The sequence below is a fragment of the Melanerpes formicivorus genome, unplaced genomic scaffold (assembly GCF_026170545.1).
Source record: "Melanerpes formicivorus ecotype bairdi unplaced genomic scaffold, bMelFor1.0.p_v2 SCAF_13, whole genome shotgun sequence".
NCBI classification, from domain to species: domain Eukaryota; kingdom Metazoa; phylum Chordata; class Aves; order Piciformes; family Picidae; genus Melanerpes; species Melanerpes formicivorus.
The window spans coordinates 3,165,374-3,181,820 of record NW_027142365.1 but is presented as its reverse complement, the minus strand read 5'-3'; the positions used below and the strand labels follow the sequence as shown (position 1 = coordinate 3,181,820).

The 16,447-nt window shown below is 41.6% G+C and overlaps 1 protein-coding gene across 7 annotated transcripts in view; it reads left to right on the top strand.

Moving 5' to 3' along the window:
- The window catches only part of NKTR (natural killer cell triggering receptor), a 51,843-nt gene that overhangs the window by 21,806 nt on the left and 13,590 nt on the right, over positions 1-16,447 (top strand). For 3 of the 7 annotated variants that reach the window (XM_068145889.1, XM_068145887.1, XM_068145893.1), the window contains 6 exons: positions 9,090-9,119; positions 10,432-10,577; positions 11,823-12,045; positions 13,025-13,180; positions 14,814-14,901; positions 15,938-16,083. In XM_068145889.1, the coding sequence (XP_068001990.1) occupies positions 9,090-9,119; positions 10,432-10,577; positions 11,823-12,045; positions 13,025-13,180; positions 14,814-14,901; positions 15,938-16,083 (789 nt within the window). Of the gene's footprint in view, positions 1-6,426; positions 6,444-9,089; positions 9,120-10,431; positions 10,578-11,822; positions 12,046-13,024; positions 13,181-14,813; positions 14,902-15,937; positions 16,084-16,447 lie in introns of those variants that run through there. The other 4 variants (XM_068145891.1, XM_068145890.1, XM_068145894.1 and 1 more) reach the window with 3 other exon arrangements.

The following is a 16,447-nucleotide window of genomic DNA, read 5'->3' as shown; positions in this document are numbered from 1 at the left end:
TCTATATGCCAACACCTTTGGTACCAAAGCTTTGTGAAATTCTGTGATGATAATTTCCCCTCCCTTAATTGCCTTAAAAATATAAACTCTCATGTGCAACAATATTCTGTTAAACTGTAGACAACAATTCCCTGCCATCAACAGGTACTCAGATCTGTGATGTGCAGGGACTTCTGGTTAAGGTACTTGTATTCCAAGTGTTCACTATTGGCATTTTGAAACTAATGAGGTGACCTAATTGTGGCCTTCCAGTATCTGAAGGGGGCTACAGGAAGGCTGGGGAGGGACTTCTCAGGATCTCAGGTAGTGATAGGACTAGGGGGAATGGAATGAAGCTGGAGGTGGGGAGATTCAGGCTGGAGGTGAGGAGGAAGTTCTTCCCCATGAGAGTGGTGAAGCCCTGGAATGGGTTGTCCAGGGAGGTGGTTGAGGCCCCGTCCCTGGAGGTGTTTAAGCCCAGGCTGGATGAGGCTCTGGCCAGGCTGATCTAGTGTGGGGTGTCCCTGCCCATGGCAGGGGGGTTGGAACTAGATGATCCTTGTGGTCCCTTCCCACCCTGACTGATACTAATGAGCTGTTTATTTGGGGCTACTTTTCATGTGGTTACTCTTCCCTGGTAACTCCCTTTGACAAACTGCCTTCTGCAACTATTTGAGTAGCTCTTGCATTTGGAAAGACCTGAATTAGAACTTGGGGCTAGAGCTGAGAACTTTGATGAAATAAGCCTGCTGTTCTCCAAAGTAAAATTTTAGTGCAGTGAACTTGCCCAGAATGAAAACCAATCAAGACCAATTCTTTGCCATCTTTCTTGGGGGATAGGAATGAATGGCGCTTCGCTGTCTGCAGTAAAGGAGTCAATTGTCCTCAAGAATCTTTCTTTCTTTCTTTTATTTATTTTTCTTTGCCTGAAAAAAAAAAATCTATTAAAAAGAGCTTCAGTTTGATATGCCCAAGTTCAGATAAGAGACATTTTTAGGTCTCTTCCTAAAGAATGCTCTAAAAATGGAAAATGAGTAAGAAGCTCGGAGGATCTCTTTCAGTTACCACTGTGAGAAATTGTAAGTGTCAAAAGCTTTTTTTTTTTCCCCCCTCCCTCTATTACCTTCAAATCAAAATTTAGATGATGTGCTTCTTTACAGTAAATCTGGATATGTATACACATTTAATGTGGAAAACAATCTGTGTGTTAAAGACTTTGGGGCTTAATAAGCTCCCTGAAAGCCATTAGTTCACCATTTACTGCATGGTGACTTGCCTTTTGGTCCCCTTGCCATGATTTTCCATTTTTAAGCTTATCTGAACGGTATACATGAAAACTTAATGGTGTCACATCAGTCAAGAAGCTGTCATTTGAGGGCTCTAAAGTTTCTTTTCTCTCCTGCATTTGATTCAGAAGTTGTCTGCTTTCCCTTATGCTTAGTAGAGTCAGCTTATTTGTTTGATTAGATTTAACAGCTATGAACACTCCCCGTGCACCAAAACAACCTCAGGTTGTCTTGGATGCTGAACTACCATTTACATGGACCAATAAAATGAGCAGTGTTTTAAGAGCACTTTCCTCAAGCACAGAGGAAGATTTCTTCCAAAATTCTATATATTCATAATAGAACTGTAAAGAGAGAATGCCAGTTTGGGAAGTCAGGTAATGCAAGACAGAGAAACATGATCATCTCCATGTAAGCTAGATTCTCCTGCAGGAATCTAAAGATGTTTTTAGAGTCCTGGAGTGTGCTACCTGGCCTTCAGCTGCTGGGAGAGAAGGATGAGGATGTTCTGAAGGCCTTGTGTCTTACCTGCCTGCCCCATGCAGATGCTTTGCATATCCTGCAGCACCTTAAATGGCACCAGCTTGAAACTGAATGATGGCCAGAAGTAGGCTCCCAGTATAACCAGTGAGGTTTGGGTGGGCAGCTGTCAAGTCTTTAAATGGTGCTTTAATGCTCCAGGGACCATCTTGACCTTGGCCTTTTTTTCATTGTGCTGGATGCAGACATCAAATGCTGTCTGAGACACCTTTGGGAACTCCAAGACAGGGAGGGAGTGGAAACATGATGTAGCACCTTGCCAGACACCCTGCTGTCCTGGAGCAGCCGCTGAAAGCCAGGCAGGATACATTAGAAGCAGCTCAAAGTGCCTGCACGTTGGCAGCTGAGTGCTCCCCCTAAATCTGACCAGCAGCTGATCAGGATCCTGCCTCACTGGTGGATGCCTTTACTATAGTCCAAGTTTCTGTATTTAAGATGAATCCCACTGCTGGTGTTCAGTGCTGCAGCTGATCCTGGGAGTGAATAAGTAGTGGGGCTGCTTGTGAATGTATGGGGTTTGTGTGCAGAGTCAGTTGTAAGGTCAGGTTCATGTTTGATAACTCATCTTATGAATAAGCAAGGAGGGATGGTGAAACCTTGGGAGACCTTCTTGTGGCCTTTCAGCATTTAGGGGCCTACAGGAAAGCTCAGGACAGACTTTTTAGTGGGGCCTGTTGTGACAGGACAAGGGGTGGTGGTTTCAAACTAAAAGGAGATTTAGACAAGGTACAAGAAAGAGTTTGTTTTATGCTGAGAGTGATGAAACACTGACCCAGGTTGCCCAAAGACGTGGTAGAAGCCTCATCCCTGAAACCATTCTAAGTCAGGTTGGTTGGGGCTCTGAGCAACCTGCTCTAGTTGAAGATGTCCCTGCTGACTGCAGAGGGTTGGACTAGATGACCTTTAAATCTCCCTTTCAGCTTGAGCCATTCTATAATTCTGTGAAACTGAACAATCTCTTTCTGTACAGGCTTTTAATGGTGGGCTTTGTTTTCTGCCTCGTAAGATAGAGAGTTTGAGTTTCAAGATTTAAAGTAGGCAACAACTGCTGAAGATTTTAGTGCCTTAACTTGAAAATGCAGTGAATTGAAGCAGTTAGTCTTGCTTGGTGACATTTATCTGATTACTTCAGGGAATGTACTGTGCATCTGTAGAGCTTTTCTTTAACAGAATGTTTGCTTCCTTCAGTGATACGCTTTGAAACTAAAATGTGTTTCTTGCACTCAGGAACACACAGTTACTCAGTAGTTTGCCACTAGGAAAAACGTTTTCCACCTGAAAATTGTGTGAAAGGCAGTCTTCAGTGGCAGCCTTTGGATTTCTTTTGAACTGTTTCATTTGTAAATGTTTATTGATTAATTTTACATGAAGGGAAATAATTCCTCTCCCTCTGAAGTCCTGTAGACCCCTGTTTGCCTTTTTTTTCCCCCCTCCTAGCTTCTCTAATGTTGATGATCAGGAGGGCAAATAGATTATCTTCTTATAGGAATTTATTCATGCAGGGCTAAAACAGTAGCAAGAATCCTGATTAGAACGCTTTTGCTTACTCATCAGAAGTGCTTTCCCTGCTTACCACAGAAGTATGTCATTGGGAATAAGTAGGGGAGTACCTCTTGGGCAGACTGCACTAACAAATTAGGTCACAACATGACTCCATGCCATGCCTCAAAGTGTTGCAAGTTGAGCTGCAGTGGCCAGTTTTGCTTGGAACAGAGGCTCCAGACTAACCTTCATGTAAAAAAGCATCTGGCCCATCCTGATGTACTATCAGCTGTCTTTGGCTCTTCGGGAATTCCTCTGCCATGAGTGTGCTTAAAGCATTTATAAGCAACAATAGAGAACTGGGCATGGAAAAGACCTTGTAAATATTGTTAGGAAGCTCCAGTGAGGCCAGTGTCACATGAATTAACTAATTAAAACACTGGCAAGATGGGAAAGTTAGAATAGAGCCAGAAATGTGTGTATGTAGTGCCAGAAGTGCAGTATTTAATGCTTGTTGGTTAATTTCCCCCCACTGATTTCTTACTTGAATAGGAGTAGCTGTTGGGTTGAAAGGAGAATGTCTAGTGGAGGAAGGATTCTGTGTTTCATTCACAAGGACTTTAAACAGGCCAAGTCTGTTCCCATGTGTGTCTGTGAGACATTTCCTACTCTAAAGAAATGCATCTTGTTGAAATCCAGCAGGAAGGGTCCAGAAACTATCCCTTTATAATGTTTGCATTTGTGAAATACTGGAATGTTAAGGGGTTTGGTTTGGGTTTGGGTTTTTTTTTGCCCAAAGGCATGTGTGGTAGCAATTTATTGCAGAGCTGTGAAGATAGTTAGAAGGCAGCAGGTTATAAATGGGCTGTTTGTATTTGCAGATAGCACCACTGATTTAATTCTTTCCTGTGAATAACTTCTTTTAGAAACCTCAGTTGTTTAGCAAGTGTTTTAAACACTACCTGAGTGTATTAATCTTTTAGTTGTTCATGTTGAAATTCAGATCTGGAATGCTTAGGGTAAGGTAGAGGTTGGCAGGAACCACTTCTTTTTTCTATATACTCCCATATCTGTTCTGAAGTGCTGTGAAAAAGTTGGTGATGGTTATGATGATGGTGATTATTATTATCAGTATTATTGCTATTGAGGGAGTGCATCCAGAGCACTGCACAAGCACAGCTATTATCTTCAGGTCCCTGCTTTAGAGTTAGGAAGCATAGTCAGCCTGGTTTTGGGTGTTCCAGCTCAGTGGCTGTTGTGACTAGTTGGATGATTTCTTCCCAAGCAGTGTGGTGGGATTCTCAGTTCAGTTGATCTGGTGGCGGTCTCTAGTCTCATTAGAGCAGCTCCATCGTGCACATGGCTGTGCCCAGCCTGCTAGGAAGGAAAGCTGCAGTATCAAAAAAGTGCAACTGTGGTGAAAAACGAGTCTATAAGGTAGTATAATGTTGAGACTCCTGAGGCTTTGCTTCTGTTCTCGTACAAAGTCTGTCAAGCTGCACTTGCTGGAAAAAGAGAAGTGTGGAAGGAAGCATAAAGAAAACAATAGGAAGCCAAAAACAAAGTCACCAACCGCTCTGTTGTCAGTGGGAAGTTCTGTGCAATGGTTAATTTATTGCCTCATTATTTAGCCATGTAGTTTACTGAGGAATTCAGCCTTATAACAACTTAAATAGGAGTCCTAGGTTGTGTCTCTTATCAGTTCAAATGCTTGGAGTTCTTGCCTTTTGTGTTCAAAAGCTATTTAAAACCTGAGGCTGCTTTGCTCTCACTGCTAGGTTTGTTTGTTTATTTACCCATATTGAGGGTGTTGCTGGTGTCATGTGCCTCTCAATCTTTGCTTTCTTGCTCAAAACTGAACAGCTTTTATTCTTTGAACGTGTGGTGCCATGCCTAGTTGCAAATTCTCTAAGCTAACCACTTTGAGCTCCTAATGAAATAAATTGTGAGGACTTCTGGTTTGATTTTACAAATGATTCCTGAGTGTTACCAGCTTGTTCAAGTTACTTCATTCCTTCAGTCTTTTTGGTGTCCCAAAACAGGTATTCTTTCTATCAGCAGTTGGTTGGGTTTTTTCTTGTACTGTGAATGAAATGCCAATTATCAATAACACAAACAGCTGGCAGATTTCAAATAGAGGGGCTGGTGGTGTGTGATCTTTGAGCCCAAGTGATATACCTGCACCTAGCACGCAGGCAGGGCCCCTTGGCTGGACCCAAAGCTGCTGAGAAGGAGTGCAGCCCACGTGAGAACATTCACAAGATGCTTTTGTGTGCCACAGATAACAAACAGATCATTTCAATGCTCAAATATGCAGAGGCATAATTAAGAACTAATAGTTTATTGGCAGGGGCAGGGGGGGAGGATGCCCAGTGTGGGTGAGCTCAGCTGCTGATGCATGTTGGAAAACATTGCTGCTGTTCAGAGTTAGACCAGAGCAGAATTATGGTATTAGCTGGTGCATTTGCTTTGCCTTTTTTCTGTTGCATCTGCAATGTGTTTTCTCTAATTCTGAACACAAGCAATGCACATAGATTAAAGAAAACACACGTTTTCCTTAGGTTTAGAAAAGCTTCATCAGGCAGGGGAGGTGTCAGCTAATCATGAAGTGTACCAAGTTGTAAGCTTCCTGACTTAACCCATTTCATTTGTAAATCATAACATGTGAGCACTGGGGTGCCAATCCATGAAGCATACTCCTAGGGCTGGATTCAGCAGAGCATTTGAACACTTAGGGAGCTGCAAGCATGTGAATACACCCATTGCAACCAGTTATTCATCTGCTTAAGTCGTGTCTGTGTTCTAACACTTATGCTGGATTGAGACTTGGAGGGGTGGGACAATTCTCTCCTAACCATTTATCTTCATAGTGGTGAATGCAAGCAGGTTATGTCTGTAGGTTTCTGTTTGGTTTGGTTTGGTTTGGTTTTTAAGGAGAATTTAACTGTTAGTGGTCAAAGCAATCTTGCCCTCGAAAGAAAATTTAGAGCCCTCTTTTAGGCATCCTTGTTCTGCGTACAACTTGGTTTAACAATGATTTTGAACTTTGTATTTGATAAAACATAGACTCAGTTTTGTCTGGAAATGTATTACAATTTATTTCTGCCATTTTTGTGTAAAATTTACAGAAACAGTGTTACATCGTGCGCTCCAAAGGTAATGTCTCATTCCTCTAAGGCTGTGTCCTTTCCTTTTCTTCTTTCTGTTTTTTATGACCTTTCTTGGGTTTGGTTTTGCCCTTTATTTTTTTTTTTCCTTTTAATTTTTTTTTTTTCCTGATCATATTGTTATGTGTATTGAATACTGTGTTAGGACTGAAGGTCTTGTGGTGGGGGGTGGGTGGTAACGTGCCTTTATCAAAGATGCTTTTCCTCTTCAGCAGTGTCTTTGAAGTGAAGAAAGGTATTTGTCCTTCTGGAAATAACCTGGAGAAGAGCATATATTTTAAGGCAGATTTTTAAGTGGATGACATTATCAAAGTTCTGTATCAAAATGGTTTTGATTAAAAACACTGTTTCAGGGGAGGAGCTCATCATGATTTCAGGTTCCTATAGTGCAAAGGCAGTAAGTAGGTTCCCTCCTGCTTTAAGATTTGAAGTCAAAGCAAATGTTCAGGGATTGTAAAAGGCAGAATACATCCAGAAAACTTGAAGTGCTTCTTTCAAAGTGCAACTTTGCAGAACAAACATCATGTTACAGCCCTGACACTGAATTGAAAAAGCTTTGAAGAGCACAGTGAGGAGCTGGGCTTCTGCTTCCTCTAGGAAGTGCCTGTTGAGTCACCCAACTCCTTGTGCATCTGAGTAGTTTTCTCTTGGGATAATCCTGTTCTTTCTGATGTAATTTCAGGAAGGACTAAATGAAAACACTCCTATCCATTTGATCTATCCAACTGCCAATGTAATGGGAAAAAAAACCCTCTACATGGCTTTTAATGAACCAACAATCCCTTTCTTTGCTTTGTGAGGACTAGTCTAAATAAAGCCTATGCTTGGGTGATCTGCTCAAGTGATCTTCAAGTGGTGGTGCTGCTGCGTGGCAGGAGCGCAGTACCACAGCGTTCATCTCAAGTGTCTTTGAACCTGTTGCTGTTTCTAGCTATTCCTAAGCACTGAGCCTTGTTTATTACTGGTTCCATTAAAGTAGCACACATATGGGTTTTCACTGCTTTAAATCAGCTTTATAATTAAGCCTGCTTAAACTGGTTACCTAACAGCAGGTGGTTAATGCAGTTGACTTTTGGTTAAAGAATTTGGGAAGCTGTAAGAATTTTCTGTCTGTAGCAATACTCTGTGTTAGCAAGGGAAGAACAGAGAACCTTCCCCCCCCTACCACTGAGAAATTAAAGGTTGTCTTTATACCATTTCTTTCCCTGTGTTAAACCAGAGAGGTTTGCTCATTATTGGCATTACAGAAGTGGAAGGGCTGGTTGGCATTTGGAGCTTAAAAAAGAATCAGGAGTGTAAACACTCCTGGTTCACAGTTCCAGTTTTTGGCATGGGTTCCACCACTGCAGTGTTTTATGGCTTAGTAGTTCCACACTTGAGTGAAGATATGTGCTTTGAAAACAGTATTTGATTAGAGCAGTGAAAAAATGACTTCACTGTGCCACATCTGTGTGCTTGTAAATTTAGAAAAAGCATGGAATTATTTCTTTTGAGAGAGGGGAGTTCATTGGAAGAAGGCTAGAAAGGCAAAATAATGCTGGGGAGGAGAGAGGAAGAATATTCAGATATTAAAATAGCTTCAAATGCAAATTTATTTTGGTTTTGTTCCTTCCCCAATATGTAAGATTAATGCAAGTCCTCATGCTCCTTACTGAATTTTCATAGCAAGGTTCCCTGTGGCTCACATACAGAAATAATTCCCTTTCCCTCTTGGAAAAGCATACAGAGAGATGCCAGGTTGTAGCAGTATCATCAGCAAGGTGAATCATAACAGAGAATTATGGATGCAGGGCCTCAAACATCCTGATTTGAAGTCAACTCAGCAATTGGGCATGATTCCAAATGCCTTTTAGGCTAGTCTACAAACTGTAATGCAGTTGCATTTCTCCTCCAGGTTAGAAACAGCTAAATGTGGGAAGCTGAAGCCCATGTTTATCACAGAAATAGAGCAGTGTCTAATGCCTGCTTGCATTGTGCTTTTGGGAAGCCTGTGAGCTCCTGAGCTGAAGTGCTGTAGTCTTGATAGTGGAAAAGTATTGCTTCAAATTCTGAGTCATGAGGGCAATCAAGTAAAGAGAGGGTAAGAAGTGTGAGAGGGTGGAAGCAGAGAATCTATCACATATAAGAACTTCTTGGTTAAAAAAAAACAAGCCAATAATCTATGACCTTGTAATGCAAGAACCTAAGCATTTCAGACACATTGCTAGTCCATTAGTTACCCTGCTGCCGAGTGCCAGGTCGTATCTCCTCTGTGAGTTGTATTTGACTATGTGTTTAAAGGCACTTACATGAAAAACAAAAATAATCATTTATTGCATGCATAAAGTGATACTTGGTATGGTTTTCCAATATGCACAGTTAGGTAAGCATCAAAGAGATTTCATGTGAAAGTATAAAAAAGCTTGTGTGTATAACTTGTCCATTTCAGTTCCCTGTATGTAACTGGATTTTCTCACTTTTTTTTTGTCTTACCTTCATCTCTTCTCTTTTTGTTTTCTTTTTTTCTTTTTTTTCTGTGCCATTCTCCTCTTTTTTTTTTTTTTTTTTTTATCTGAATCTCTGATTTTCTTTCTTCTTTTTTTTGTTTTGTTTTCTTTTCTTTTACCATCTTACCATCCTGCTGTTTGTCAAACAGAACAACAAAACCTGCTCCTCACCTCGACGGGTAAGAATCCTTTCTAGTTTCTGCAGTTTCTGGCTAAAATTTGAAGGCTGTGACCCTTTAAGGGCAAAGAGGCTGGGGAGGGGTCTGGAGCACAGCCCTGGGAGGAGAGGCTGAGGGAGCTGGGGTTGTTTAGCCTGGAGAAGAGGAGGCTCAAGGGAAACCTTCTTGCTCTCTCCAACTCCCTGAAGGGAGGTTGCAGCCAGGTGGGGGTTGGTTTCTTTTCCCAGGCAACCAGCACCAGAACAAGAGGACACAGTCTCAAGCTGTGCCAGGGGAAGTTTAGGCTGGCAGTGTAGAGAAAGCTCTTCCCAGAAAGAGTAATTGGCCATTGGAATGTGCTGGCCAGGGAGGTGGTGGAGTCACCATCCCTGGAGGTGTTCAAAAAAGGCTTGGATTTGGCACTTGAAGCCATGGTTTAGTTGTCATGAGGTATGAGCTATTAGGTAATAGGTTGGACTTGATGATCTCTGAGGTCTTTTCTTACCTGGTTGATTCTGTGCTTCTACTCATGTTCTGTTGAAAGTAGATATCAATGGGGGAAAAGCCCAGTCTTCATTCTGTGAGAGGTTATACAACAGAACACGATGGAAAAGTGAAGTTTCAGCCCTGTAAAAACTGCAAGTTGCCACTTGCTTCCTAAAGCTGCTTGAATACTTGGAACTTCTTAAATCCTGACATCAGTTTTTTTTTGGTTAAAGCTGGTTGCTGCCCTCAGTCCATAAGTCAGTGAGCTGAAATGACAAGTTTGGATAATGCTCTCTCTCGTGGCATGATTTTATCCCCCAAATATATTAGTTCTTGGATGTATAAATGATGGGGCAAACGGAAGGAGGAAAGAGAAACGTGTGATGCGGTAGAACGAGGCTGGGGATGGATTAATTAGAGCTGCCCTTGCAGCCCCACTGGGAATTTGCATTCTGGGTTTGTAGAGACCTGTAAATAAATGCCTCTTCTCCGGGGAAAACTGCATTTCTTCATCATCTTTATATATGGGCTCTTGATCTCTCTGTTGCACAAAACCTTAAAAATAGAAAGATGGATTAGTAGTGATGATCTGTTTACCCTGCCCATATAGAAGAGAGTGGAGTGACATCAAGTATTTCTCTCAAATTGAACTGGAGGGGACCTGTGCTTTGCTTTGCTTGAAATGCTGGCATGGCTGTGAATGCAAAAGCAATAAGAATCTGATGTTTAAGTCCAATACGTTCTTTAAGAGCTGAGCGTTTCTATTTCAGACTGACTTTTTAGCTCTGCAGCTCGCTGGAAAATAACTGCAGCACGTTGGTGCTCTCCAACTGTTTCATTTCTGCAGTGTTCATGTTGTCTTTGGACTGGTTATTTCTGGATTTGAAGTAATAGAGCAAATAGAAAACCTGAAAACTGATACAGCGAGTAGGCCCTATGCAGATGTGCGAGTTATTGACTGCGGGGTGCTTGTTACCAAGTCAGCCAAAGATGGTAAGCACACTACACCTGACGTTCACTGCATGTTGGTATTCTTTTCAGAGAGTATAAAAGTGATGCCAGTGTCTAAAAGTCATTGTGGTAAAACCTCTAGAATCTTGATTCTTAACAAACCTTTAAAACCTTAATCGTGGTGTGGAGGAAAGCACAGCCAGGGAAAAGGCTTTCCTGACCTGAACCTTTGTGTCTTGCCTGCTTCCTGTTCTCCTTCATTAATCCTTGAGGTTAATGTGGCTTATAAAAAAATAATTAGAACTTATTTTGCTGACTCTGAAAGGTGGAGACACTAACATACTTTTCCTCAAGTTGAATTTTGTGTGGTTTCCAAAGGTTTCTTTTCAGATGATGTAATGTTAATGCATGCAGTGTATGCAATCAACATCATTTTCCTTTCCATGGCACTTCCTGGGGAAGGAATTGTCTTAAATCTATTTGAACAGTTACTCTAAAGTAATGGAGTGCTTTACATTTGTGTCTTTTACTTCACTTTTGACTTTCCTTAAGGATAATGTGGCTATTTATGTCCTTCAGAGGAAGTCAAGAGAATAGATGATGTAAAAGCTCAAGGAAGCAGAAAAGAGAGAAAGTCAAAGTTTCAGAAACAAGAAATGAACAATGTAGACTGTGTCTAACTCTGTTCAAGTTTTTGTTGCCCCTGCATTGCCTTCTACAGAAACTACCTTTTTTAATTGTTCAGTGTATTCATTCATTAGGAAGAAGTTGTTCCCCATGAGGGTGGTGAGACGCTGGCACAGGTTGCCCAGGGAGGTGGTGGAAGCCTCATCCCTGGAGGTTTTGAAGGCCAGGCTGGATGTGGCGCTGGGCAGCCTGATCTAGTGTGAGGAGTCCCTGCCCGTGGCAGGGGGGTTGAAACTAGATGATCCTTGAGGTCCCTTCCAACCCTGACAATTCTGTGATTCAAAAATTACTGTGCTTTGCAGTTGTGTGTCTTGCATGGTAGAAGTTGTGCATGGAAGTTCCTGCAGTTTACTTTCAGAAATATTTTACAGCTCTCTGGGAAACATTTGTGTAATTTTATTGGTGGGGATTTAGACAGGACCAAATGATGCAACTTTTTATTGTGCTTCAATGCAACTCATTGTGAAGGGAAGTTCACAGAGTTCCTCTGAAGCCCTGTGTGCGCGTTTATGCCTAGATAAATGTGTATTTTGTGCTGTATGTACACACTGCACACACCTGCAGCTGTACACACTGCAAACTGAAAATGTCTGTCTTAAGCTTTGGAGAAGAAGAGGAAAGTATGCTCTGAGTCAGAAGCTTCAGACTCCTCCTCCAGTGCATCAAGCTCTTCAGAAAGCTCATCTGAAAGCGAGGATGAAAATGAAAGAAGCAGAAGGAGGAAACGGAAGAGAAGAGCTAAGGCCAAACAGTCGAAAAAACGAAGGAAGGAAGAGAGGAAGAAAGAGGATCCAAGGAGCAAGCGAACCTCAAGCCAAAGACGGTGACTAACCTCTTAAACCTAAAAATCTCAGAGAAATCTGAGACACTCTGCTTTGGTTCCATGAAATACTCCAGTAAGGAATATGAAAATGCTTTTATTTCATGTGAATTTTGATGCTTGGTTCATAAACAAACAAAACCAAGTGAAATAAAGCCCTAAAGCTGAGCTTGCTGAGTAACATTTCCCTGGAGGATTTTAAGGTGCTGGTAGCGAGGAGGTGAAGCAACTTTGAAATGAGTCTCAACATGTTGAAGTATTTGGGACTCAGAAGAACTGTTAGACATTAGGCAAATAATAGATCTTTGTCTAATTGATTATATTTCATGACAAATGGCAAATTAAAGCGAAATTATTTGCTGCAAAGCAAGGACTGAACCTTCTTGCCAGTAGTAGTGCACAATGAGCCCTATGAGGAGAGGTTGAGTGAGCTGGGATTGCTTAGCCTGGAGAAGAGGAGGCTCAGGGGAGACCTTATTAGTGTCTACAACTATCTGAAGGGAGGTTGTAGCCAGGTGGGGGTTGGTCTCTTCTCCCAGGCAAGCAGCACCAGAACAAGAGGACACAGTCTCAAACTGCACCAGGGGAGGTTTAGGCTGGAGGTTAGGAAGAAGTCATTCACAGAAAGGGTAATTGGCCCTTGGAATGTGCTGCCCAGGGAGGTGGTGGAGTCACCATCCTTGGAGGTGTTTAGGAAGAGCCTGGATGGGGTGCTTGGTGCCATGGTTTAAGCTGATTAGATAGTGTTGGATGTTAGGTTGGAGTCGATGATCTCAAAGGTCTTTTCCAACCTGGTTATTCCTATGCTATTCCTATTCTATTCTATTCCTCCCCTTAACCTAAACTGAGTTGCTTAATGAAGCCAGATTTGGCTGTTAAACTATCATTCTGATGCATCACCTGGGCTTGTTTTGGTGCTTTGAGAAGCGGTGTTTATCAGTTGACACTTAATTTGGGGTTCTCCACTTTTTGTCCCCCACAGCAGCCTTTCTGACAAGAGTGATACAACAGAAAAAGCAGCTGATGTTAGTGCAAAGAGGGACAAGCCTGTGGTACGTCCTGAAGAAATTCCCCCAGTGCCTGAAAACAGATTTTTGCTCAGAAGAGATGTGCCTGTTGTCAATGTGGAACCTGAACCGTAAGCAACATTGGTGTTCTTGTTATGTTCACTTGGTGGAAACAATGCCTAAACCTTTCCTGCTAACGGTCTGTAGCTACTACTGAAAGCAAATGCTGGCTCTGCTATCAGTATTTCTAAATTAGGTAATTTAATTGCCCTTTTTACAGTTCTCTGTTTCAGTATTCCTCACAACTTGTGTCAGAGTTTTTCAATGAGATCTAATGAGTTAGTTTCATTGACCCTTAGGGATCATACATGGTGTGACCTTCAACTCATAGAGTAGAATCATAGAATCAACCAGGTTGGAAAAGACCTCAGAGATCATCAAGTCCAAGCTATTACCTAATACCTAACACTAATTACAGAAGATGCAAAAACACAGTGAATAACTTCATAAGAAATCCTGCAAGGTAAATCATAGCAAGTCACAAAATGGTTTGAATTGGAAGGGACCTTTAAAGGTCAGCTAATCCAACGCCCCCGCAGTCAGCAGAGACATCTTCAACTACAGCAGATTGCTCAGAGACCCAAATAACCTGACCTGGAGTAGTTCCAGGGATAGGGCTTTTACCACCTCTCTGGGCAACTCAGGCCAGTGCCTCACCACCCTCAGTGTAAGAGATGATTTCCTTCTCTCTAATCTAAATTTCTCTCTTCTAGCTTTACACTATCACCCCTTGTCCTCTCACAACAAGACCTGCTAAAATGTCCCCATCTTTCTTAGACCCCTGTTAAGTACTGGAAATCAACAAGGTCTCCCTGAAGCCTTCTGTTTTCCAGGCAGAGCAACCCTAACTTTCTCAGCCTTTGTTCATAGGAAAACTTGGCACTGGGAGAAGTGCCATCTTACACAGAAGATGAAACTTGGATTCAAAATCAGCCAGAATTTTATGACCCACATGATACTTGAGAATAAGAGAAGATAATCTTCTTTTGATACCAAGGAAGGCAGCCCAAGGTGGTGGTGGAGTCACCATCACTGGAGGTGTTTAGGAAGAGCCTGGATGAGGCACTTGGAGCCATTGTTTAGTTGATTAGATGGTGTTGGGTGATAGGTTGGACTGGATGATCTCAGAAGTCTTTTTCAACCTGCTCTGCTCTGCTCTATTCTATTCTCTACAAACTGTTTGGGATGGGGATTTTTCTGTTTTTAGTTAATATTCTAGTCTCCTTTAAGCCTTTTCTTGAAAGATTAATGATGTTTCCCAAGCTTTGGGTAACTGCTTCTGTCAAGAACAGTACACAAACTGTAAAAAGGAGTGCTGAATTACCTCTTGTTTCAGAAAGAAGCAAGGCTTTAGAACCTAAGGACTCTTAATTGTTGAGGTCCTGAAACCCTTGAGAAAAGCCAGATGCCACATTAACAGAGTGCAAGTTCATAGTTGGGGTTGGTTTCTGCATAAGCTACACATTTGGTTGCAAACCAGTATGTGTTGATTTGCATTTTGTTGCAGAACTGTTTGTCTTGCTTTGTAACTTGGAGAATTCACTGAATTCTTAGTTCTGCCATCTCAAAAATGAGATTACTATTTCGCATGATGAAGTTAAAATCATAGTATCATAGTGTAAGTTGATTTTTTTGCTTGTTTGGGTTGGGTTTTGTTTGGTTTTTTTCCCCCCATGTGTGCTCATATTTTGTTCATTTTTGTAGGAAGCTTCTTGATGCTGCACCAGTTCTCAGTGACCAGAAACCCTCAGTCTCTAAATCTGGACGAAAAATTAAAGGAAGAGGCACAATAGTATGTGGCCACTGAACTTATTCTTTCTTTTCATCTGTAAGAGCTTTCTTTTTTTTTCCCAAGTAGTTGTTGCTTCAGCTCAAAGGATAGGGAAGTTCTAGGTCTTATGGTAGGTTATCTTGATGTTTTTTCATGTTAACAGGGTGTATTAGAGTCTTCTATCTGTAACTCTGAGTTTTTGTTCTGAGAGGCAATATATATTTTATTCTCACATATTGGTTGCTTTTATAAGTGGCTCAACATAATTGAGTAAAACCCAGATGTTTTTCTTCATTATGGAGTTGAGGAGCATCTAATTTCCTCACAGAATTTACCTAAGTGTGTATCCAACTGGGTAATGGGAAATAATGAGTTAGCACTATTAGAGTTTTTTTCCCTCTCTTGCACAAGTAGCTCTTACTGCCTACTTAAATGCTGTGCCTTAGCAGAAATTTTTTAAGCATTGAAGCTTCACTACACTTTCGTGGAAGTTTGGTTTTATTGTTTTGGGCTTTTATGTGCTCAAAACCTGTTCTATACTGTTCTAAACGTGTTCTCTCATTTCTGAAGAGCTGAACAGCAGTAACTTTGGAAACAGGGCTTGTCCTTACTCAGACAAGCAGTTAGGTGTCAGCTAAGTCAAGTGATAGATCTGTGCTTTAGTAGCCAGAAAAAAAGCTAGTTATCTGCAGTGATTGTGGTGTTATTCCAAAAGGTGTTACTTAAAAAGAATCCATGACCTCTTCTTTGATTATTCCTTTTACCTTTTGAAAGAGAATGGACTAGCTGCTGGCCCCTCTCAAACTTTGTGCAGAGCTCTTAGAGTGGGAGAAGTTAATTAGCCGTGGAGTTCAGCTTCTGATGCAGGGTGAATGCACTCCAAAAGTGGCAGGAAATCTAGAACTTGCACTTCTTCATGGCCTTTGCGTGGATAATGTTGTCCACCTGGTGTTATGAAGGTGCATGCAAAATCTGTGCGGGAGACACTGTGTCTTGTCTACATTATCCATTCTCTTAAAGAAAATGACATTATCAACTCCTGTCTTTGCTGTCCCAGCGCTATCACACCCCACCTCGATCACGGTCCTGTTCCGAGTCCGATGACGATGAGAGCAGTGAGACCCCTCCTCACTGGAAAGAGGAGATGCAGAGACTACGAACATACAGACCTCCAAGTGGAGAGAAGTGGAGCAAAGGAGATAAGTAAGATCTCATTACAAATTTATAAGGTCTTTTTTTTTTACACAGCCTTTGATAGATGGTGTAGCTGTAGCCTATCAGAATCATTTAGGTTGGAAAAGACCTTTGAGGTTGAGTCCAACCGTTAACACAGCCCTGCCGGGGCCACCACTAGACCATGTCCCACAGCACCAAATCTACTCAGCTCTTAAATATTTGATTTGAAAAGTGTAAACATTCTTGGGGTTAACACAATCCATTTAAAACCTGAAAATTAGAAGTGAAAAAACCTTCTGAAATGGGACATCAGGTGAACACGTGCAGAAATGCATCAGAAGACTTACTTCTGATGGTGGCATCTTGGATACCTAAGTAATTTATTTGTCTG